We start from the raw sequence: 26445 nt of genomic DNA, 5'->3' as shown, positions 1-26445 counted from the left end.
TACAATGAATGGGGGAGGAAAGGTGGGCTGGTCAGCCATCTCAAGACTAGAGATGGGGAAGTAGGTTACCAAGCCACCTCTGAAGAGGAAATCCACTACCTGAGGGAGTAGAAGAATGTCTCATGCCTGCCTTCAAAGAGGACCTACTGAAGGCCAGTGGCTGGGAGGCCTTAAATAAACCTATCCAAGCTTTTACAACACCTTAGTTTGTGTTTGGTTACTATTTAGCTCTTATTTTAACTAACTAGTTCGCCCAGCCCTAATATTTTCAGTCTCAATCTTACCAATTTTTGTTCTGGAAAAATCCCTTGGGATTTTACATAATTAGCTAAACTGACAGTGGGCTTCATAGATAGTGAATAAGGTATATGACATAAGAAAGCAAATAAAGCTTCAACTGTAACAGGTATTTAAGGAGGTTTGCAAATCTACTGACAGGAATATGTAATGGAGAGAATTTCATAAAGTAATAAACACCTTATTGCTCATAGATTTGAACCATGAATTAATTTAAAAGAGTAAATTATTGTAAATTAGCGCACACGTGCTAGCAGTGTGTGATAAAGGTGAAGTCTTAAGGTGTTTGTAAGCATCTCCAAATAAGTAATTAAAAAATAAGGCAAATAATACAGTAGGTCACTGGAAATGTCCTAAAACTGAATACAGTTCAGAGATGTCTGTTTGCCTTCAGGATTATTTTTGCTGAGCGCAATCAGATGAGCCTTCACCTTAACTGGAGACTTTTTGGAAGTATAGCTTCAAATGCAGGTGGGGAGGATTTGAGCCTTCATTCTTTCAAGGTAAATATATTGAGTTCCATGCATTTTATTGTGTGTGTGAATGCACGTGCATGTCAATCTTTTTGACAAATCCTTTAAAAAGAGAAACTCTCTGCTTTGAGTGGGCACTAAAGAGACCATATTTCTTCTGAAAATAGAGGACTGCTTTGGTGTCTGTGACTACGACGGGTGCTACCCACACTGGTGCAGTGAGTGGTGGCTTGTTGTCCTCTGGTCCAGAGATGATACACACAAATCTATTTTGGGATAAAAAGCAATAGATATTTCATATAAAATATTTGTGACAAACAGTAAAGCTCATGTAAACACTCTCTATGCTGCACACTCTTGTGAAACATGATGCCATTGGTAGAGTTAAACTGGTGTAAGGTAGAAGTAACCAGATTAAATCACATCACAGATGTCATCACAGAGGCGTCTGTGCCAAATACTCTGTGCAAATGACAGAAAACCTTTTTTAGAAAGATTATTGATTTGCAGAATGGAGGGTAAACAGACAGACAAAAGGTGAGGCTGTTCCCTACTATCAATTGAAAAAAGAAAACATGCTCAAGTTACCAGAGTTAATTGTTCTAGTTTCAAAGTCATTTTGATTTCTGCCATGGTTTTTATCCTTGTGCTCATTTTTGGCAGTATTATAATGAATGAGGAACTCATAATAATAAATATTGGCAAATGGCTGCCACATGCTAAAATATGACACCTGAACTCTAGCAGGTAACGTCTAAGGCAAGGCAGCAGGGATTGGCTCTATAAGCAGTAGTCCCAGAGACTGCACTCAGAACTCATATAAACTTAATTACCACAAAGTGGATATATATTATGCATTGTATTTGTATCATCTCTAGGACAGAGGTTACTATGGAGATAGCCCTTTGTTTTCAGTGTACAATATATTTATTTATAACAGGAAGGGAAGACATATAAACATTGATATTTAAATGAAGTCAAAACACAACCTGATACAAATATTTTACATTTATTGGAAGAATACAGTAAAAAGGGGGACTGCAGACTCGGTGGTAATTGGTCCATCAGAAGAGACAAGAAGCTATTAAAACAAACCAAAACTGTCTGCAGTTTACAAGATCATTGAATGCCTATTTTGTAACAGACTAGGAAAAAATGTTAGCTTAAGTTCAAAAGTGTAACTTCTATGTATATAAAAATTGGCAAATAAATAAGAGTTAAAATTGCAGATCTGTGTTTAAATTTATAAAGGAGAGACAATTTAAACTGTATTACACAGCTATCATTTTGAGACATTCTTAAAAACCAGATAAACCTACATAAGCCCCCCACCCCGCTTTTATTTATTTATTTTTTTTACACATGTACTTTTGGGAAGAAGCACCCATTTCCAGTGTTACGTGTTATCAATCCGTTTCACAAATATATTATTTTTAAACAACAATGAGCATAAAAGGTGTTTTACCGGATATTAAATTTGCTGGTGCATTCATTGGCACAAAATGGAAAAAAAAATCTAAATACATTTAAAAATTGTAAACTACATCAGTGCCTTGCTACTCAAGGCTACAGGTGTCAAAAGTCTGCGATGGTATGTCTGACTTTCTACCCCCGAGTTTCACCATGCAGTTATCCAAAAGAAAAATAAACACACGTACAATTGGAAAGACAGGGCCCCTACAACTGTCAGCTCAAGTGTCCTTTCTGGAAACCCCTTGATTACACACGACTGTGCAATTGCTACAGGGATGGCAACTAAATGATACAAAATGTATGTTTTGGTTTTCAATCCTTTTGCAGGATGTTTTTAGAATAATTAGGTCAGATTAGCTCTTTGGACTGTTATTTTTTGGATCATGTCCTTTGTGGTAACACAATGCCCAAGCCTAGACCCTGAGTCCTCTCTTACTAGATTTTTCTGTTTTCTTCAGCTTTTAGGGAGCTAACATCTAATAATCAGATGGGGAAACTCCCTGTAGGAAATATGTTCATTAACAATTATTATGCTGACAGAACAATGGAAGTTTTAATTGGATGCATTTCATCTGGTTGGCACTCCTATGGAGGGATTAGTTCAATCTCTTGCACAGTGGATATGCAGGAAGCCTCATCTACACCTTCTCCCTTGTGCACCTGTATAGCATCCAGACAAAAGGCTGTCACCAGCACTCCCTGGGCACTGGGGTTGTCCACCCACAGCTGCAAGCTGGCCTGGGTAAGGCATAAGGGGGCATGGCCAGGTTTCTACTACTTGTGCATCAGTTAGCAATTGGCAGCGGGTGCTGGGGGGAGCACATGCTGCACATTTTACTAATGCTATAGAGAGTGCTCCCAGCAGCAGGGCTCTGAGGCATCCTGGCTGCATAAGGCAGAATGCCAAAGAGCACCTCTATTTGGCTGCTACAGTTCTGCACACCCCTTCCCTAGCACTCCAGAGAGGAGCTGGGGCACAATTTTAACCCTTATGTGGAGCACCATTAAAATAAATAACATTAGTGACTAAAAAAAAAAGGCATGTACCTGTTAGGGGGAAATTGCATGCAAGACACACTGATATACGTAAATATTTTTTTTACCAACTTAGCTGTGATTGATTATGACACTACTGGTGTTTGATCCACCTGCTGAGGAAAAATCTATAAAGCTTTATTCAATTGGTCACCTAAAAATCAGTCATTTAATCACATATTAAATGTCCTGCAAAAAACTATATATTTAGTGGACTAAAAAGCCGTGAGTTTTTAGTCTGCAAGTCTGACCTTGAGCAGTACAGTATCTGCAGAGCTAAAGGTTACACGGTGTAAGCAAGGAAACCAGGCCTCTAAAAATAAAATGGATGACAATAAGAATGATGATGATTTAGGAATGCAGAATATGTTTGGAGTTCTGAAATGGGCTAAAAGGAGAACACGTTTCCTTATTGAGGTTCAGTGGAAACTGTGGCATCACAATACTCTCTTTATTCAGTTGGAACTGGTCTGTTGACTGCAACTGAAATAGGGTAATTCTCTCTGCGGGTGGACAGTGTTAATTACACATTGTTCCTCAAAGATGAGGAATAGAATGCTGTGTGTTGCAAACAAAATGTCAACAGCAGAATTTCACATACTGTAATATGAGGAATGTAAGTCAGCTTTCTTGAAGAAGTCTTTAGTTGGATGAAACAGTAATTCGAATGTGGACTAGGCAGTCACCTTTACCTTACAGTTACTTTGGGCTATCATACCTACAGTAGTATTTTTGAGACTCCGGAAATAGTTGATGTTGGGCCAAATGAAACCAGAGATGAAGCTGGAACTTTGTCTCTGAAGAGCAACTCACAGCAGAATGTGAAATGGAAGTATGTGAGGGATATGGAGGCATCTCATTCAGATGTCCGAGAAGGCCTGAAGAAGAAAATACTAAGGGCCATACTGTCCTCTCTCTCTCTCTCTCTCTTCCAAAGAAAAAAAAGTCTTGGAGTGAAATTTAGCTGGCTTCATAGATAGCAGTGCAACTTTGTTAAAGTCAATTGAATTGACTGCTCCTAGCATGAGAGCAGAATTTGTCCCGCAGAGACTGATCTTTCTGAAAATCCAAACACAATAATTAGAGGTGTATTTTACTCTGTGTATCCCATAATTGTGGTTACATTCATTTTTTTGTCGATGGTAATCTCTAGTTTTGTTCTTCTGCTTTATTTAATTGAATACATCTTTTTACCGGTATTCAGCAGAATGATTTTGTTTTCTTCTTTATTTCTTGGTACATTTTAGCAAGACTGATCTGATACGTCCGTACTGGCTGTCCAATAAGTTAAATTTTAGTTGTGACATGGAGAATGCTCCCTCTGTAAACTAATACTCCAGGACTGACCTTTCTCTCTCTTGTTTGACATGCTGTTTTTCTTTTCACAAATCTCCTTAGCTTGGATTGTTGATGGTTTTTGGTGCTTGTGTGTGCTTTTATGTCTACTCTTACTACACAGAGTCCAAGTTTGATGAAGTGGAATGCTCTGCATGTTTAAAACCAGTTCTAAAATTATAGCAGGACTGTAAACACAGCTATGGTGGTAATTTAGGATTATTCTTCTAGGTACCATTTTCTAGTGGCTGTTCATGCTTTGTGAAGTCATGCGACTTCATTGTCCTCCATGCTAGCCTGCAGGCATTTTCAGAATGAGCGGCAGTCTCTTGAGTTCACAGTTGCATGTAAAACTGTCCCCTAAGGTTTGTGATCTAAAACATAAACATTTGTTTGTAAGGTGATTACTCCTAAAGATACACTGCGGCATTCATTTTTTGAAAAACAAATGAACATAAGAATAAAGATGATCTAGTGCAGTTTTTTCACTTTTTGGGTTTGTGGTTTCAGCCTAGTCGAATTTTTTGTCCATATTATTAAACCACTGCATAATTGAATGTGACCAGTAGTCTCTGATCAGGAGAGAAAGTACAGTGATAGCAAGAGATCTGCAAGTCAAGAGTGAAGTACACTGATTGTGACGCGGGAAAGCATCAAAGCAGCTGCATGCCCTTTATGCCTGGCTCTAGCCATTGTGAATTAGTCCTTAGGAACTCTTTTAAAACCTTTAAGGTAAGTGCTCTCCTGTTAGAAAGTTCAAAAGGTTCTGCCTTAGTGAAGTGATAATGCATGTGAAAGAAGAAGTCTTCAAACATGGCCAGTAATAAGAAATCAAAACTGAGGCCCCAATCCTGAACTCTCTCTGCACAGAACTACACTATACTTCAGTGGGAGTTCCATGGAAGGAGGGATTTCAGAAAGTTAGTAAGAGAATTGCTTTCTTTACCTATACATGCAATTTTCTCTTCTTAATAACCATTTTAAATGTAGGTTTTCAGATTACTGGGGAAATCATGTTTTTCTTTTTAAGCAATTATTTCCCTTGTTCAAGGTCAAACCAACAAATTTGCTTTTCTGGGGTTGAACCCACACGGAGGATTTAAAAAGTATGCTACCTTGAGTAAGACCTAAATCAAAGGTGAAATCTCTAACTTCCCCTTCCTCCCCAACTGTAATGCTATATTACCTAAGGATTGTATCCTATAGTCTCAATCATCTACTAGCGAGGAATCACATTTGTCACATCAAAGGAGAAACACATCTTACGTAATAATTAATAATTGATGAAGTTTAGCAAAGTAGTTCAATGGGATCTAGCTTGGGATCCAGTGATTGCTGAGAGAGATTAAGGGGAGCAGAAACGAGTAGAATTTGAAGAGAATTGTTCTCTTTTTAATGAAAATGTAAAGAACATAAACTTTCTGGAAAAGCACACTGATGATCTGAAAACTCAGCTTCCCTTCCACGCCCCCTAAACGCTTGCTGAACATTTTGCTACCATAAGTGAAGAGAGATTTTCAGATAACATGTACTGGAAAATATTATGCCCACTTCTTTTTTTGTTGTTTTCTTACCATTCTCAGGCCAGGCCTACATTACGTGTACAGAGGTATAACTATGTTGCTCAGGGGTGTGAAAAATCCACACCTGTGAGCAATGCAGTTATGCTGACCTAACCCCCGGTGCAGAGAGCGCTATGTTGAGAGGAGGAATTCTCCCATCGACATAGGTACCACCTGGATTAACTATGCTGAGAGGAGAAGCTCTCCTATTGGCGTAATAGTGTCTTCACTGAAGACCTGCTCTCAGCCTCTTTCCCACACAACAGCAGCACTTCAGTCATTGTTGTTAGTACCTATTCTACTTTTTTTGTGCAATTCCTCTTACCCTCTGTCCATTTTTTTTCCTATTCTCCCCTCCATCTTTTTCTTTCTAAAGGAAATGTTGCTGGTTGCATACAGCAGAGCTATTGTCATACTTAACTGTCCGTAAGATACCCTGCCCAGACATACCACCGGCCTGGGGGAGGGAGAATACTACTACTTTACCTGAGCCTAGGGAGCTGTACTCCTCTGCAGTTTTGCTGACTTTCTAAATCAGAAGATAAGAATGTGAGAGAGGAAAGTACGATGCTGGGCCTCAGCCCAGTCAGGTTATATTTTAGGTTTTCAAAAAACAGGAACCGACAGCCCCAAAGGGAAACGAGTTCAGATCGGGAAAGGGACAGACCACACGTCATGAAAGTAACACTGACAAAATCTGAAGACAAAAATCAGCACCTTTATTTTCTAGAAAATGCTGTACTATGTGAAGGATAAATAAGGTGTTCGGCAACAAGTCACTTTTTAACACATTGTAAGGCTAATCATGAAATGCTCCACATGGTGCTTGGGTGATAAACACAATGAATTGAAGCTGGCATTTAAATCTGCTTTTGGTTTTCATGTCTGAGCATGCGGTATGGTTTTACCTGTCCTGCTTTCTCATCAAAGCTGACAAATTGTTTGCTTTAGGACTGCACTAAATTGCTACAGTGAAAGTTCAGCTAGCAATCGCTACACCCCATCAGCTTCAGAAAGGAAAGATATTGGCAAGTGAGTGGTAGAAGAAAGGATTTCAGCAAACTTTACAGGAAGAGGGACTTGCGATTTTAATCGGCTTTCCTTTTTAGTTGTTTCAGTGCCTCGAGTGTCAGAAATAGACATTATGCTGGGATATTCTAACTTCTGGCTCAAAAGCCTTATGATGTGTCCTCTAAGTTGTAAATAGTCCTTAATTAAATGATTATTTGTCCTCTCCTTGGGAAACCTGGGCAATTTTCTTATCAGCAAACATGTTTTAACCTGTATTTTTCATCCCTATAGTTTAAGTGAAGCAAAACATTGAGAAATGATGTTATCGTATCCTTATTAGGCAACCAGCAGCCAGTCAGTAATGTCTTTCTATAGGAGACAAATCTCTAATCTTCCTGCCCTGACACAAAGAAGTGACTGGGTCTGAAAGACAACACTGTCCATCCCAGCCTCACTTGGGTTAAGGTTTATATGAGGACAATAGAAAGAGAGATCTTAGGATATAAACATTGTGCGAGAACATCCTTTCCTTTAATGGAAACTATGTTTGGGACATTTATTCTTGAAACCCTTCTTGTACTTTCTTTCTACAGGGTTATTCTGTTTCCAAGGACCTTGAATTTAGTACAAGGACCTTAACCAGGCAAGCATGTAAGTGTCTTCCCCTCCTGCAGTAGTGTGTGTCAGGACTGTCTGAATCTGAAGAGGGAAGGTGCCCTGCCAGTCAGGGTGGGGTGGACACAATCTGTGCCCTGTACACCCCCAGAGCAATCCTGGCTCAGTCAGTCAGTCAGAATGTTTCCAAGGATTGCCACTAGAGTCTGAGTTCTCTGTACCCTACTACAGTGTATACTGATAATCATAAAATGGTGTTAACCAAGTCTAATAAAACAACTCAAGTACTTTAGGAAAGTAAGTAACTGGAAAAGGTGACCTCTTTATTTCAATAGCAAACTTTCATGCTTACCTAAACAGGTAATGACACTAACAAACAAATGCCTTTTCCAGTGCTAATGAATAAGGTTATTCTTATGGAAAGAGGATCCTTCCTCTTTAATCCATCTCTCTCTCTTCTTCCTCCTTTACATTGTATGCCATTACTGTCTGTGACATCCAGCCATTCTAACAAGCACCAGCTATAATGTCAGATTAAGATCTCTTAAAACCACAGAGATCATTTACATGATCTCTTGTTTACACATGCCTTTCTCCTGAAATAGTTCCGAGGTACTGCTAGCGTAGACCCCGGTGTTGTCCAGCGCTAGGCCAGAAGTTAAGATGGTAAGAATGCTGGCAGCCAGCCTACATTTGTGCTACCACTGGTGGAACTGCATTGGTAGGAAACCGCTCAGAAAAAAAGGCCAGTATAGACAAGGGTAAAGCATCACATGAATGAGGAGAAAGAGAAAGCAGAGACCAGCCTAAACTTCAGATTTGAACAACTCCAAGCGTTAGATCCAGCTAGAAATGTTGTGGCTAAGGCTCTAACTTTGAGGGGGGGGGGGGAGAACACCTGCTTGCTCATATTTTTGATTTACAGTAGTAGTAAAAATGCCATAAATAATGTGTATGACTTTCCACTGATGTGTATCTGCAGCATTTGAATAAGTCAAAGTTCAGCATAAACAAACATGGGTGGGTGAAAAACCAAGGGAAAAACAGTGAGGTACAGTGACCTCATGTTTCCTTAAACTGCTTTCTGCCCAAGAAAGTCTGAGGTTTATTTTGTAAATGGCACTGTACTTCCTGACACAGACAGCATATAAAGTGGTGGTAAGCCATCAAAAGCAACACTACAAAATAGTCACAGATTTTGTGACAGTTACAAAATGCACATCAAGATCTGAAACAAAAATGCAAAATGATTGCAGTTGCTAAAAGCTGTTGTCTACTTTTTCATTTGAGATTAAAAATCTAAAACAATTTTGTGAAATGCAGACTGAAGAAAAAGATTACACAGCTGCTGAGGACACAGGTCTCTGTCTTGTTTTCAAACATGTTGTTTCTCAATAGTGCACTTTCTATAAAGCCATGAACTCCATACATTTGGGAATCTTAATAACCAGAATGATGATTTCAAAACTAAACACTGAGGTTAGTTTTAAATGCTCAGTTTCAGTTGTTTACAACTGAAACTACACACTCATTATTGGCTTTCATTGGGCTTTAAAATAATCTCAAAATTATAAATGACAGTAGCACTTTTAATTTCCTTATAATGCCTTGAAAAGGAGGAAAATAATTGGTAACAACTAGAGAAATCACTCTCCATCTCCTATAATATACTTAGAGGTTTTGATTTTTAGGGTACTATTGTTACATGAATTTTAAGACAGGAGTATTTCCTGGATATATAATCATCTGAACATTTCCAAAGCCTATTAGAACCCCATAAAATGGGAAAGTGCAGATGTCAAAGCCTATTAAATATACTGAATTTCCAAAAGAGGACACTTCATTTTGCTGTATCTTAAACAAAATGTACAAAACACTGTAGAAAAACATTAAATAGCTAATATCTGCTTAATTCATTAACAATGCTAAGATTTTAACCCTCTGTTCATTTAAAAGACATCAAGACTACAGAGAAGGCAGAGCGCTGCAGCTTTGGTTCTTGAATGCTATACTTGCTTTTCCATTCATTAAATTACAGGCTTTTTCTTTGTACATTTTTGTAGTCTCCCCTGCCATAAGCTTGCAAAGTTAAGAAAAGTATTTATACACATGTATCTGATATTGACTTAACTTCCTAAAGTACATAATTCCAATAATTACATGTGACAGATGGGACAAATAAATTATGCAAAGTGTTGTCTTGTCTCGCATTAGTTCAGTTGTGTTTGTGGCATAAGTTTTTGTGAAAACACATATGCCTATATTAAATGTATTCTATACCAATGAACTCATCCTGACAGTCTCCCAAAGGGTTATTAATCATGAATTGAATTTCTGTCTGCTTTAGGACAAAGAATACAACATACTCTAGGTGCTGCAGGTATTCCATGCTTTGAAAAGCCTTTTCAGTTTAAACAGAAGTATGATATGAATTGCAAAATGTTAACTGCTCAGATAAGTGAAAAATGAATACAGTTGATGTCCTTTTACCTCTGTACATAAGAATCAGAATTGTGTGTCCTGTTTATCAAATTAAGACAAAAAGAACTGTTCTATTTTCTTGTTGAAAGGTTGGATATATGCATCCTTTGGAATAGTATAGTCTCTTTCATTCACTTAAAAAAAGTGTGTTAATCTAAATAAAAGTGAATACATTCTTGTCCTTACTTTTAGACATTAGCGAGTGCATAGATGAGGACCTGTAGTTGGGTGATTTATTGATTTGGGACATGGATTCTTCCCAGAGTTATCGTTGCATATTTCTGGCATTTTCATGCACTTTTATTCACACAAGCACGCCAGCTCATTAAGGCACGCTGTTTGTGTAACATTTAGTATCAATGTTAACTGACTAAATGACGTTTCTTACTGGTTTTGAGACAAGTATCTTTGGACCAAGTGTGAGCATAGTGATAATTAAATGTACGCAGTATTTACATAAAGAAATAATAATGATAAAGGGATGACACTAATTTGTCCTTTTATTTTCAGTTTCTACTCCATTTTCCCAGTGTGTTTGTTTCCTTTGCCCCAGAACAAACCCAGATTGCTAACAAGTCCACCTACAATGAAAAAAGTGTTCTCTAGCATGCCGCTTCACTGTTCGTTTGGACGCTAAATTTAATGAAATAGATACTGGTCGAAACACTCAGCCTACAAATACTTTAGTCACACATATCCCTTTCAATACTACCATAAATATATTTTAAAAAGCAGAAATTGCATTCTGGACAATAGAAAAGTCACCACAATAGAAATAAAATATAATGCAGCCACAAATGAAAGTTTTTCTTTCATTCCTCTGGCAGTTAATTCCTTGTTAACACACCTTGATAATGATTAGAAATAGGCCTACATCAAAACCATAGGTCTCCCAGATCATAACTTTGTTTCTAAAGTCACAGGTCTCTATGGTAGTCAGGAATCCTTACCAAGGCCTTTTGTAGCGATAGGTCCAAGCCACAAACTATTTGCATCCCCACCCCTGGACTGATTAGCTTTTATTCTTCTTCTAAGAATACTATTTTTATACCAATCTTTTCCTCCTTGACAGTGTGAGTATGCAAACCTACTTTTGAAACTGAGAACAAATCTAGATGCAACTAAAGACAGTTCTGTGGATTAATATTTCTACTCTATGCCTTGTTCAGCCTTTCAGAGGTTTGAAACAGGTAGCATTTCTTTCTGCAATGGAGACGTAGCCATTTTCTTTGGACAATACGCATGGAACGTGGTTTTAAACATGTCCTTTTGGTGACTCCAACTGCATGCAGAAAAGGCATATCAATTATTTGAAATGTGAAAAAAAAATATTCAGAAAGGTATCAGAGAACCTCCAAAAGCCAATTTGGCAGTTCACTTTCTTTTACTCATCTAAAATCAGTGCTACCAGTTACCTTCATTACTTGCTACTCTCGTTCTCAAACGTGCTTCGTGCTGGCTGCTTTTCTACAAGTGTACATTCAAAACCAACAGTTTTCTTCTTCTGCTTGTACTTTGAAAGGCAGATGATTTGGAGTATTTCCCGACAGACAGGGTATCACACAAGACTGGATGTTGGCCTTTTAGAAAAAACCTAGCCCATCAAAGGAGATTTGTGCATAAAGATTCCTGATAAAACTACTAAATTTTTCACAGGAAAAAAGCAGCAAGTAATATCCAAAGTTGAACATATTTACTATGATGGAAGCATCTGTAAGAAATCTAAGGACGTGTTTGTAAATGATGTGAATATTATTCTACAAAAAAATTATGGATTTCTTTGTTTAAAAAGAATACATGCACATCCAGAATTTTAACTGACGTTCTTTCTTAAAGCAATATATCATTTAAAATATCAGTTGCAGAAATGATTTAAAAAAAATATAAAGTTCCTAATTGAAATACTATTCAAAAATTGTGGTCCTCAGATTTAAGGTCTTCAGAAACATGGCATAGCCACCATTTTTAGTGCCACTGGTGTTGATATCTGCATCTGGGATAGCAAATTAAGAATGCAGCATAAAGTAGAAAACCTTTGGGAAATGTCACGAGCAGTTTATCACTGTAAAATAGATAGGCGTCACAGTCCCTTAAATCTATAGTGTGTGATGTTCTATTTACATGTATCCTAAATGACAGTGTTAACGTGACTAGATATATAACATTTGGCAGAATCGTTTCTTTTTAATGTATGCTTAGACATTTTCCAAGATGGTGTGCGTGTGGACGCACATATATAAAAAAGAGTTAATTTTAAAAAAGTAACCCGAGAAGAATATTGCAGATAATGTGGTATAAACGCACAGTGTTTGAGGGAAAAATATTACTTTGTTGAAAAACAGAGTCCTGTAGGTTGAGTTTGGCACTACTTTATCACTATGTCACTTTCTTTTTGACTGAAGATAGTTCTTTCTGAATCTCGCTGAATTTTGGTCGGTTTTCTGGTTTGTAGTCCCAGCACCTCTGCATTATTTTATATATTTCCTCTGGGCACTTTTGAGGTGCTGACATTCGATATCCTGACATGCAAAGATAAAAAGGGAAAAAGTTTAGTATACAAAAGTAAAATAAATTGAACAAATGTTTAAAAAATAAAAAATAAGGACTTATAATTAAAAATGAATGAGCAAAGTTTCCTGAGGTTACTACATACAAAACTTTAAAAGGTCAGATTTATGCATCTCCTAGGTATAAATTAGATGATTTTCACATTATGCTAAGGTGCTTGACTAGCAAACTAAACACTGCTCAGATTGGAAAAGGTAAATTGTCAGTATGCTCCTCCTGCCTCTTAGGGCTGCAATCTGCCTAAAAATTCACTCTCCCCATCCTAGGAAAATGACTGGCCCCTCTTCTTCCTGTCAAGTCCAATCTTTATGTCATGAAAATCCAAAAAAAAAAAAAAAAAATACAGGAATACTAACAAATTAAAACACACTTACCTTAAGGTTGTGTGTGAATTTCTCTGCTGCCCCTTTTCCCCCTGTTTCTTTATTCCTTCCATCTCCCACTTTTTCCATTTTGATTTCCCTTGCTTCTCCTTTTTATATTAAAGAAATAAGCCCCCTTTTCACTGTCTCTTTTGTCCCTCCTTACTCTAATCCCTTGTCCATGTCTCCTCCTCAATTCTGTTGTCTGCCCGCTTTTCTGCTCTTCCACTTGGCAAATTTCTTTTGTTTCCTCCCTGCTTCCATATTGTGACCAAATAAATGAAGTCTCTGGCTTCTTGGCATGCAGTCAGCAAAGCAAGTCAACAACTGCTCATGCACTAGACACAAAAGAGCAACCCTGGTTCTGGCCTTGTTAACACACACTAGATAAAATAATACATTTTACAAATTTAAAACAACATAAAATCCATGTTATGTATATGACTCCTATGGCTGTCTATATAGGTTGTGGGCACAGATTGGGGGAAGGACAGTGTGATGGAGACATCACTATGGAAGATGAACAAGGAATGCACTCAGATACCAAATATCTTAATCAGCATTATCTACTTTTGAATACTTTGTGAAAGAAAAGCTGGGGTTCGCTAGTTAAACCAATTCAAATGGAGCTGTTTACTATTTTTGTTCTTAAACTTTGCTCCAAAGGCAAAAGCTTTAACAAAAAAAACTGCAGACAAATAGTGTTTTCAGTATTTCCAGCAGCTTGGGATGTTAGCACGGAGAGTAGGAGCAATTTACTTAACAAGAGCATCTTCTGGTTTAACCTTTGTGCTGCCCAAACCAAGCAACTAACCACCCCCTTTATGTTCACCTCCCAGTCTAACCTTCATGCCTTCTTCCATAAAGCCCGACACAGTACCTCAACCTTTCGCAGATTCAATTCATTATGCCTCTATTCTCTCATCCTTCAAGATCCCACTCTTCTTCCAGGAGGCCTATAAACCCTAATCGTCTTCACAGGGAGCTCTTAGCAAGTGATTTAAAGAAGATCAGACAACAAACTTGTGGAACTAACATGACATTTGCTAAAGTTGCTTTATCATACTGTCACTTCCCATTTGCACACTATCTATTTTGTTAAGCGCATGGACCTGTTCTTCCTACAGATCTATGAAGTATATCTTGCACATGGCTGTACCCTATAAATAACAACAATTAACCTTTCTCCACTTGTTCCCGTGCTTGTTGGTTGGTCATTCCAGGGTATGGACATACACCTAGACTGAAGGTCTCCCAAAGAAGAATCCCAAAGCTCCATACATCACTTTCAGAAGTGTATCTCCCTGAAGAAGGAGAGAAAGTGGATAATATAAATTAAAAGAATATTTCTGAGATGTACTGTATGCTACCCTGAACCAATGGTAAGAATGTTATTTAAATAATGACAGCACATTCCCGGTACCGTTGCCAAGGTGAAATTAAAGCATTATAACTGAACACTAACTCTTAATGGATACTCTTAACATACCGATGATCTCATTTTTCAAGTGATTAACTAACAATCAATTATCTTAGATCAAGGCAAATATTTAAAATTTTGTGATTCAATGGGCAGACTTGTTATGCTAGTAAAGATGCAAATTTACCCAGGGCCAAGAGACTGAAAAGATTTTCATGAGCTGGATTTCTGCTATTTTGTTTTCCAGCTGAACTGAGGTCTCCTTCTCCATTCTCCTGTCCAGCAAACTTTGAAAGAAAATACATTTAAAAGTTGAGGGACAGTGAACTTTTTAAATTCTTCCTTGTTCGCAATTCCTCTTACAAGGTACTGTATTTTCCTAACCAGCTGTTCTTTTTCAATCCCCCAACCTGCCATGGCAATTAGTGTTCTGAAAAGAGCTAAAATTGACATGATTGTTGTTAACAACTTCTGCTACTCTGAAATTTGATATTGCAAAGCACACTATCATATCAAAGTGCCTTTGTGATCCAGCAGCATTGAATTATATCAGCACAGCTCATGGAATAGTGCTTTTATAGGGTTTACTGGTAGCTTTTTAATATAAACAAACAAAAAAAAACCCTTCTCCATATACCCCATCCTCACTTTTTTGGGGTGGTGGGTTTTTTTGGACAATGGGTGATATATTGTTCAGAGAATACAAAACAATTTCTCTCATCAACCCTGGAATTAAGAATCTAAAGGACTTTATCCATTCAACTATGTCAACTTTAGAGACCCTGTTTTCCCCATTACATGTTAATAAAAAAAAAGGCCAAAATTTTCCAAAGTGCTTTTGGGTACTCATCTTGAGCTATCATGAAAGGGGCCTGGATTTTAGCAGTGCTGAGCACCGACCATCTGAAAGTCAGACTCCTTTACAATATTTGAAGCTGGCCATCTAAAAACTGAAGCAGCCCAAATCACTAGTCAGTCTGAAAATTTCAGCCTATAGTTTTTACTAATAAAACTCCAACTCTGCTTTTGAACACAAAATTTCAAAATTAAATGATGTCTGTTTCTATAGCCCATCTTAATCTGATGAAAGGCAGGCACTGTGGATAAGAGCGATGAGGCTATGTGGAGAAGGCAAGAGCTCTTAAGAGTTAGGCGCCTCAGTCCCTGTAGGCATGACTGACATTCACCAAACTCCTGCTCAGCTGCCACTTAACACTGTAGGCCCTGCACACTTGGGCACTCACCTGGGCGACTCAAATTCAAATTTCTGCTCTGCCTGATTTTGGAGCAGGGATTTGAAATCAAGTCTCCCTCTTCCCAGATGAGTGCCCTAACCCCTGTGTTATAGGATACAGTGAGGCAGGGCTTACTTTCTTTGTGAGAAAGGGCTGACTTGGCTTCAGGCCTAACTCCAGGAGAGGGTTCACCAGTGAGACACGTGCCTCACTCCAGCCTGTCAGTCTGGCGCCTAAGGCCCAGATCAAAGGGGAGTTAGGCACCTCCGTACACCTTTGAGGATCTGGGCCCTATGCCTCCCTGCATTTCATTCCTGACTAGCTTAGGTGGCTCCCCATTCAGCTTGCTGACTTCTGAAAATATTTCTTAGGCAACTAACTCTCCCTATACAATGCAGGGGGAGCCTGGCACCTACCTCAGGGCTGTGAATTCCACAGGGCAGCAGGGTTCCGCAACACTCGGTGTTGCAATACCTATAGTCCCCTTGTGAATTTTACCCTTAAAGACAGTAGCTCACCACAGTGGACATAGGGTATAACTCTATTCTCCAGGTTTGAACCTCCTTTCTAAGGGTATGTCTACATAGTAGGTGGAGGTGTGATTCCCAGCTCAGGTAGACACATACATGCTAGCGCTGCTCAAGTTAGCATGCTAAAAATAGCAGTGTGGCTTTAGTAATATAGACGTTGCCTGAGTACAACACTGTCCTAAGTATGCACTTGGGCAGCTAGCCCAAGCTGCTATAGCCACACTTCTATTTTTAGCATGGTAGCTCAAGCAGAACTAGTATGTATGTCTACCCAAGCTGGGAATCACGCCTGCCAGCTTCTGTGCCGATGTACCTAAGAAGCCAGTTCAGTGAAGTAAAGTGAAACGTAGGGGCTCTGAAAATATCATCTTAAACAGTACATTTGATTCTGTCCTTTCACAAGCAGACCTGTCCTTTTAGTATTAAGAACGTTACTACAGAGGCCTACAGGAACGAGAAAATCCATTTAACACATCTTTGCATCAGTTATCTCTGAGCTTTAAAATAAAACATTTCTCCTTTATGTATCTTCTGCCCCATTTCCAACACTGCCATTTTGCCAGTATCATGCTGCTGATGTTTGAGAGCTAAATATTCAGCTAATCATTTTAAACCTAGGATATGTTTTTTTTCCCCTTTCTTTTTTCCCAGCCTAAATGAAGTACATGTAAATGATAATGACAGTTGGGGCCATCTGACATCAGAAAGTTCAGTTTGCACTTAAACTAAATTTCATTTCCAGCTGTGTTAAATTAGCTTGCCTGCTTAGTAGATAGCAATTATGGACATTCACCGTGCTGCTGGGGGTAAGATTAGTTTTCTTGTCTGTATATCAACTCTCTTCAGAGTTTGGCATCCAGTAATTTAACACTTTTCATTAAAGTCATTCAGTGGAAACAAGTTAAAAGTAATTAGTTTCTTAAGAAAGCACAAGTTATGCAGAGTCAATTACCTATCTCAGTATGATAATAGCTGGGCTGAGAAAAGGCATGCTGTTTATATATACACGATTATTTATTAGCATTCGAAGAACTGAAGAAATTATAGTGGAAGATCACAAACAAATATACACATTTTACTTTTTAAGAACACGTGTGTAATAGTTTTTAGTACGAGCACAAGTATCGTACAGGAATTTTCATATGAATGGCAAATGATAAACCACACCTTTGTAAACGTGCATTTGAACAATGTGGGGAAAAAACCCAATCAGGAAGTGAGGAAACTTCCTCACATACTCTTGCCAGGAGGAATGCCTCTCCCTTCCCCCAGGCCCGCAGAAGCACCTCTACAGCTCAGGGAGGCGGTGGAATTGTGCTGAGTTGGGCTGTGGAGCAGGCACTTTGATAGATGAAAATGAACAACATTGCTAGAGTTTTTGCCAAAAGCCAATGTTGCTAAAAGCCAAGTCATTGCCCTATCCACTGACGGACTGGTATTCAGAGGTGTTAAGTTCACAACTGCAACAGCATCCAGCAAAACCTGTTGTTGCTTAGCACCTCAGGCCATAATTCATTCATATCTTGTAAATTCAATGAAACAAAGACTTGTCAATCATTTCCTCACCCAATCCCTGATTTTCCCTAGCAATGTTTTACCAGAAAAAAGAGTCATTGCAGTAATTTTTACTGTGCCTAACCACAGTCACTTCATTTTTAAAAAACTATTTCTTGTTAGTTGAAGGTTATGTTCCTGTTCCCCAGGCTGCCAGCTTTTTTTCAGCTAGTGTAGCAATGATTTTATATTTTATTATCTACTTAACTGTAAACACTTATTAAAATAATAAAAAGACCAAACTTTCCAGATCTGAATGAACAAATAAAGCACAAACAATACTGCAAGCTAAACATTAGAATAGATACTGACCAGTGGTGGATTCACTCTAGCAGCAAATATTACAGATTTTCCAGAGGGAAAGCTTTTATTTTCACAATGTAAAATTCACCCCTTTACAAGGCCCACAAGACTTATTTAAATCCTATTGTGTGGGTTTATGCAGCATTTAATAGTGATGCAAAAGCCCCTCTCAAAGGAGTGAATTTCACTTATGGGGACTGTAGTATAATCAAAGAATGAGAGCTTCCAATACATTTTCTTTATCAAAAAATGTAACAGGAGAAATGTTTACATAAAGCTCAGTTGTAAGATTTAATAGTTTAATTTTTCACTTAAAATATTAAACATAAAACTGGTTTACAGACATGTTATTCAAGAGCTGTGGAGTTGTCCATAAGAATTTGGAAGGAAGAAGCTTTGATCAGTGGTAGAAATGCCTTCCAAGCTAGTTGTACCAATCTCAGTTCTAGCACACATGTGTAACTTGGAATCCTATAAGACTACAGGCTGAGTCTGACCCTGATCTATATGTGCTCCAGAACTGCTCTTGGATGCACCTGATATTAGAGTTGTGAGCTGTATTGGAGCAGCAAACGGTAGTCCATTTTTTCCAAGAGTTTCAATTTTGATTTGGAATAGTCACCCTCTGTGACATGTCATAAATTTTCAGTTTGTAGATTGACTTGATCTAAGCTTGGAAGAGTCTGAATCATAGACTGGCAAATGAAGTCACAAAAGTACATGATGCCCTATGGCCTAGCAGTTTGAGACACATCTTTACTGTTTTCTGAGGGCAGTTGTGAAGGTGGAGAATCAGTTGCCGTCTTGTCTGAAATCTGTCTGATGGAAGGAATGCACTTGCTGCTACTGTATCTAGTTAATCCCCAATAAATTATATCAACCGGGATGGAATCAGATTTGATTTTTTCAATTTGATTCTCAAACCTAGGGATGAAAACAGCAGAAGCACCTTCCTTGCTGATATAGTCCCATGATTTTCTTCGTACAAGCCAATAGTCTAGATAAGGGTAAACACGCAATCCCTGTCTGCGTAGATGAGCTGCTACTACAGACCGGCACTTGAACACCTGCGAAGCCAAAGAAATCCCAAAGGATAGTACTTGGAATTGACAATGGTTTCCTAAAGCTACAAATTAAAGATACTTCTTCCGTGCAGGGTGCATTGACACGTGAAAATAAGTGTCCTGCAAGTCAAGGGTAATGAACAAATCCATGGGATCTAGAGTGGGAATAACTGAAGTGTGTGTAACATACAAAAACCTGATGCACCAAATGTATTTGTTTAGATTCTTGAGTGGTAGAATCAGATGCCAACCTCTTTTTTAGTTTTGGAATGACATAGAAGCCCCACAAATTCTTGATGTACCAGTTATATTGCTACTAGATTGATTAGGTCATCTATTTCTTGATGTATAGCATTCTCATGAGAATGGTTCCTGAAAAGGAACTGCGAAGGGGTATGGGTGGGAGACAGAGACTGAAATTGAATGACAACCTGAATGACCCATTGATCTGTGGTGATTGCCATCCATGCCTCGTCAAAAAAGCACAGGTGGGAACCAGAGGGAGGGAGGAAGGGCAAACTAAGTTAAGACATGCAGACAATCATGACATATGTCTCATAATAATAGCTGTAGCTATTGAACTGACACCACTATCAGCTGCGTCCAGAGCAGCTTGAAAAGAAATGTTAGCACTCAGCAGACGTTCTTGGCAAATTGATCTGAACTCATTTCTAATTTCTGTAGGTAGTTTGTCCTTAAAGTCAGACACACTCTCCCATTGTAGATAATCATATTTAGTTATCTTAACTTGACAATTAACTACCCTAACTTGAAGTCAAACTGAAGAATAAGTTTTCCTTCTGAAAGTGTCTCGTCTTTCTTTGGTAGTTGACTTTCCCAATTGTTTCAGTTTTTCATTTGCAACAGTAATAACCAGTGAAGATGAAGATGGGTAAGTATACAAATACACAGAGCCTTTGGACAGTACTGGATGTCTACAATCAGCAACTTTTAAACTTGCTGAAGCTGAGCAGGGGTAGCTGAAAGATCTTCTGCCATTTCTAAAACTCCTTTATTTATAGTAAGAGCTACTCTACCTTGAGATTGTAAAATATCAAATAATTTCTATGCCTTTTCCTATACCATTTCTAAAAGGGCTGCCAATGTTTCTGCCGTGTGCTTCAATAATTCCTGAAAGGCTTTTAAAATCATCAATTGCTGCAGGCACAGTGGATGAAATAATCTCCAAAAGTGAAGAACAGCAACAATGTGGAGGTCCAGGAATCTCTTCATCACTAGAATTATGCTGATCCTGTTTCCATAATCTGAAGAGGAGAATGATGCAACACGCCTGAGAACCTGAATTAGGTGATTTATGTGTATATCCCATGTACTGTGGGGGTAACTTGCCTTGAATGCTGCAGATATTGTGACCATGAGGCAATGCAGGGGATCAATGCAGGGGATACAATGGAAAGTAATTAGGATTTAAATCTTTAAATTTATGAGGTTTCCTTTGTATTGTCTCTTTGTCTGCAGACTGGCTCTTTTAGAAGGAGGGTTCCTGCTGGAGTCAGAAGACGGAATCCTTCTACCGATGGGACAACAACAGGAGATTTAAAAATTTGAATAGCGCTTCTATTCTCAACCCTGTTATGTTGATAAAGAGAAACCTTCAACACAGGCACGCTTCATTCTTTGTGAGGATGAGATTTAGACAGTGAAGAACTAGAAATGCCTGTAACAGTGGTGACCCAGGCTCCGGAGTTATTCTGATATCCATGGAAAACATAAATGAATCATTTGATGCTGTGGAATCCCCTTCAGAAGACATAGAGAGTGGAGGTAGCTTGTCTCATTTAGCTGCTTTGAAGGCTCCAAAGAAACTGAAACTGCTGGAAACAAGAGAGATGCTCTCATCAAAGATGGTGCTGGGGCAGATCACAACTGATACACCAGTACCAAGAGGGATAGTGCCGGAAAGTCCTGAACAACAGTCTTAAGACCTTGATCCACACACCCTCTGCTGCCAGTGTCCTCTGTCAATGTGAGCTCCAGCACTGGCTTCTCTGGTACCCACTTCATCAGAGGAGGTAATATCTTTTATTGGACCAAATTCTGTTGGAGAGAGAGACAAACTTTCCAGCTACACAGAGCTCTTCTATTCCTGGTCTTATTGATCGATAACAAGACAGAAAATATCCTATTGCCCCTATATAAATCCATGGTACGCTCACATTTTGAATATTGTGTCCGGATGTGGTCGCCCCATCTCAAAAAAGATATAGTGGAATTGGAAAAGGTTCAGAAAAGGGCAACAAAAATGATTAGGGGTATGAAAGAGCTTCATATGAGGAGAGATCAATAAGACCGGGACTTTTCAGCCTGGAAAAGAGACGACTCGGGGGGATAGGATAGAGGTTTATAATTGGTATGGAGAAAGTAAGTAAGTGTTATTTATTCCTTCTGATAACACAAGAACTAGGGATCACCAAATGAAATTAATAGGCAGTAGCTTTAAAACAAACAAAAGGAAATATTTCTTCACCCAACGCACAGTCAACCTGTGGAACTTTGCCAGAGGATGTTGTGAAGGCCAACACTATAACAGGGTTCAAAAAGGAACTCCATAAATTCATTGAGGATAGATCCATCAATGGCTATTAGATAGGATGAGGAGGGATGGTGTCCCTAGCCTGTTTGCCAGAAGCTAGGAATGGATGACGGGGGATGGATCACTTGATGATTACCTGTTCTGTTCATTCCCTCTGAAGCACCTGGCATTGACCACTGTTAGAAGACAGGATACTAGACTAGATGGACCTTTGTCTGACACAGTATGGCCGTTCTTACAAAAGCATGTTTCTCACCAACAGAAGATAGAAGATATTATCTCACCCATCTTGTCTCACTAATTATGTATGTCCATTAGAGGAACAGCCCGTTCCCCCACCCTCCACAACAGGGTTATAATTTGAAGTCTGGGGATCTCAATTCTGCCATATCCTAACTAAAATCTCAATATACAAACTACAAACAGAAAAATAAAGTTAAACTGAAACTCTCCTCATACATGTGTGTTTTACTGGAGGTAAGAGTAACTAACAAGAAACTACAAAAGAGACTGTCATAAATATAAAGGGAAGGGTAAACACCTTTAAAATCCCTCCTGGCCAGAGGAAAAACCCTTTCACCTGTAAAGGGTTAAAAAGATAGGATAACCGTGCTGGCACCTGACCAAAATGACCAATGAGGAGACAAGATACTTTCAAAGCTGGAGGCGGGGAGAAACAAAGGTTCTCTCTGTCTCTGTGTGAGGCTTTTGCCAGGAACAGAAAAGAGTCTTAGAACTTAGTAAGTAATCTAGCTAGATATGAGTTAGATTCTGTTTTGTTTAATTTGCAAATTAAATACAATTAACTTAGGCTTGAATAGAGACTGGGAGTGGTTGAGTCATTATAAAAAGTAACCTATTTCCCCTTGTTTATTCCTTCCACCACCCCCACCCCCCACTGTTCCTCAGACGTTCTTGTTAAACCCTGGATTTGTGCTGGAAATGGCCCATCTTGATTATCTTACACATTGTAAGGAGAGTGATCACTTTAGATAAGCTATTACCAGCAGGAGAGTGGGGTGGGGAGAGAGAAAACCTTTTGTAGTGATAAACACCCATTTTTTCCATGGTCTGTGTGTATAAAAACATCCTCACTTTTTTTCATGGTCTGTGTGTATAAAAATATCCTCACTGCATTTTCCACTTTATGCATCCGATGAAGTGAGCTGTAGCTCACGAAAGCTTATGCTCAAATAAATTGTTTAGTCTCTAAGGTGCCACAAGTACTCCTTTTGTTTTGCTTAAATGGCCCATAAAATAAGTTGTGCTGAATGGAATGTATATTCCTGTTTCTGTGTCTTTTTGTAACTTAAGGTTTTGCCTAGAGGGATTCTCTATGTTTTGAATCTGATTACCCTGTAAGGTATTTACCATCCTGATTTTACAGAGGTGATTCTTTTACTTTTTCTTCAATTAAAATTCTTCTTTTAAGAACCTGATTGCTTTTTCATTGTTCTTAAGATCCAAGGGTTTGGGTCTGTGTTCACCTATGCAGATTGGTGATTTTTATCAAGCCTTCCCCAGGAAAGGGGGTGTAGTGTTTGGGAGGATTTTGGGGGGGAAGACGTTTCCAAGTGGGCTCTTTCCTGGTTATATATTTGTTAGACGCTTGGTGGTGGCAGCAATGAAGTCCAAGGGCAAAAGGTAAAATAGTTTGTACCTTGGGGAAGTTTTAACCTAAGCTGGTAAAAATAAGCTTAGGGTTTTTTTCATGCAGGTCCCCACATCTGTACCCTTGAGTTCAGAGTGGGGAAGGAACCTTGACAGGGACACTAAATGTTCTTCTGTTTTTCCTATGGAAATCTGAAGGAACTGAATGGCAGTTGGGATTGCTGTGCTCTTTATGACCTCAGGAAGGGAACATGAGGATATAAAGGACACGAGCATGACACTATTAGTGAAAAAGTTCCAAGTTCCAAGTGGGGTGCCCACACATCAGAAATGGGAGCCAGATATGCAGTAGATGAAGAGGAAAGCCTAGTTTGAGGGTCCCACCAGGACATAGGTACGCATGCTCATGGGCAGATTTTTAGGCGCCTACAGGACTTTATGGACAGAAACTTAGGCACTTACAGGGTTAGGCAGCAGCTGAGCACGGACTTTGAGGATCTAAATTGTGTAGTTAGGTGATTAAAGCAGCAGTTATGCACCTAAATTCCTTTGTAGATCTAGCCCATATACTACAACATTCATCAATGCCGCAGCTCACATGCTGCTTTTTAACTACCTTTTTCCTAATTAGAGCTTACTTTCTAATTTCACTTTAACTCTCCCCCTCCCTCCAATCTGGCTTTTTCTATTTTTGTTCTCAAGCTATAACTCATCATGTTATGGGCCATTTCCCCCTACCCACAAATAGGGCTGTTTTATTTATTTTCACTGACAACAGCAGAATGATGCATAAAATTGCAGGTTACAAGAACTACAAGTTTTAAAATATATATAATCAATTACCATCCTGTCCTCTTCTACAAGGATTTATGTAATGTTTTCTCAGGTGTTAAAAGTATCTCTAGTTTTCATAATAAAAGGCTAAATCAATCATCACCATAATTTTGAGGAACTTGCCTACTCATTTTGCTAATGATTATCATCTGGATGAATGACTAGGTAGTCTACTGTAATGTTCTAGCTCCAGAGCAGTATTATGCAAGCATTTTAATTGTTAAATCAGCAGCATTTAAGTACTTTGACTTTTTCTCCTTGGATGTTCTTGTTTTTTTTGTGAAGAAAGGGGAATCTTACATTATGAAGTAAAAGACATAACCTTAATAGGGCTGAATTGTTAATTTATTTAAATTGAAAGGTTTTACATGTTTGTTAGTCTAAACAGACCATAAGGAAGACCATATATTTGTGTACAGACCACAGTGTATTTCCTCTATACCTTCTTATCTTACATAGTACATTTTCTACAATAAAAAGTTAAAGATAATATCTCCTTACCATAGTTGAGTGCCTCTGGAGCAGTCCATTTGATAGGAATCTGCTTTAAGCCTGAAGATGAATATACCCCATCATCCTCTTGACGAGACATTCCAAAGTCACTGATTTTCAGAACATTATTTTCACCTACCAGGCAGTTCCTTGCAGCAAGGTCCCTGAGTTAGATTGAGATACAGAAAACATCCCTTTAAAAATTAAAAGCATTGTTTTTATGTTCATAATGTATTTATACTGAGATGTGAATCAACACACGGTCAACAATTTCCCACATATTTTCTATTACAACTGAATCTATCCATCAGTGATACATGCAAGGCTCCTGGCGCACAAATATTTTAATTTAAATGACAAAATAAACATATACAAGGCAATAATATACTGTGCCCATATTGCCCGTCAGGCATGTCCGTACTACACTACATGCCAACAGACCAAATTTGATGCAGAATGTAACACAGTTCAAAGACGAAGCTGGAAAGCTTTTTCCTACGACCATAAAAAGAACTAGAGAGGCTGGAAAACTATTTCTACCACAGCTGGGTCAACACCATGGGTTCAATTAAAAAAAATTAAAGCTGATCTATACTACCTGATCACTGCCAATGGAAGAAAGGTCAAGTAAAAGCCCTCTCCACAGAAACAAAGGTTCTTTTCCGTTCAAAAATCTGAGCAGCATAATTTCAGGCCTTGTATTGTAAATTCTATGAGCACAGCCTTCAGCCAATATTTTTTTAAAGAGAAAAATACTAACATTTATTTGAAAACAGATCTTTAATGTAGAAAACTACAAACCGGGGCATCGACAATAATTCCTTATAAAGCTGTCTTTACCAACAATTTATGAGATTTGTTTTCATCTTAGACAGATCATAGGATAAGAAACAGGTTGCTATACATAATAATCAATCGTTTCTTTGAAGATAATTAATACTCTAAATTATAATTTGCTTTTAAATCTATCGTTATGTTATTCTTATGAAGCTGGACAACCAGTAGGAGGTTTGAAACATTCATGCATCCCTGGGCCTGATCCTATTAATCTCTCACTGGTGTAAATTAGGAGAAACTCCCCTGATGTCAATGAAGTTACACTAGTTTTAAAACTGGTTCATTATCAGAATCAGATCCCATCTCAGCAAATATGCAGCTTTGTTTATAAAGTATGAAATACACAGTGACTGAGGCATCTCAAGTTGTATAAGAGTGTATTGTGATTGGTATGGGCGGGAGAATTGCAAAGCAAAAAAATCAAGAGATTCTAGTTCCTACAGCCAATTCCATAAGAAGTATACCAAAGAGCCTCAAGAGTGGAGGGGTGAAATCCCAGCCTCATTAAAGGCATAGGAATATTGCTATTGTCTTCAGCAGGGCCAGGATTCCACATGAGGTGAAAGCAGGGAGTGAAACAAATCAACGTGGCAATCTCTGGAAGGAAGTCTGAAATGCTGATTGACAACACAGGAATCTCTTTATTTGAATCATTCCTGAACTTTAAAAATATTTTGGGTTTGAATTGAAGAAAAGGCTATTTGTTGAGCTAATACTTATGTTTTTGCCTGATGTTTGGTCTTCCTATCCCTAAATATCTGAAATAGATCCTAATTACAAAAATTACTACTATTTTATA

At 38.4% G+C, this 26445-nt stretch overlaps 1 protein-coding gene across 11 annotated transcripts in view; it reads right to left on the bottom strand.

Moving 5' to 3' along the window:
• Nucleotides 1-1763: 1763 nt before the first annotated feature.
• The window catches only part of FER (FER tyrosine kinase), a 432887-nt gene continuing 408205 nt past the window's right edge, over nucleotides 1764-26445 (bottom strand). For all 11 annotated transcript variants that reach the window (XM_073344641.2, XM_078852827.1, XM_078852828.1 and 8 more), the window contains 3 exons: nucleotides 24819-24973; nucleotides 14394-14516; nucleotides 1764-12801 (listed from right to left, as the gene is read on the bottom strand). In XM_073344641.2, coding sequence (XP_073200742.1) covers nucleotides 12659-12801; nucleotides 14394-14516; nucleotides 24819-24973 — 421 coding nt within the window. In that variant the 3' untranslated portion in view covers nucleotides 1764-12658. The remainder of the gene's footprint in view (nucleotides 12802-14393; nucleotides 14517-24818; nucleotides 24974-26445) is intronic.

The sequence above is a fragment of the Lepidochelys kempii genome, chromosome 5 (assembly GCF_965140285.1).
Source record: "Lepidochelys kempii isolate rLepKem1 chromosome 5, rLepKem1.hap1, whole genome shotgun sequence".
Taxonomy (NCBI): domain Eukaryota; kingdom Metazoa; phylum Chordata; order Testudines; family Cheloniidae; genus Lepidochelys; species Lepidochelys kempii.
The sequence above is the reverse complement of the archived record's forward strand: the minus strand, read 5'-3'. Positions and strand labels throughout refer to the sequence as shown.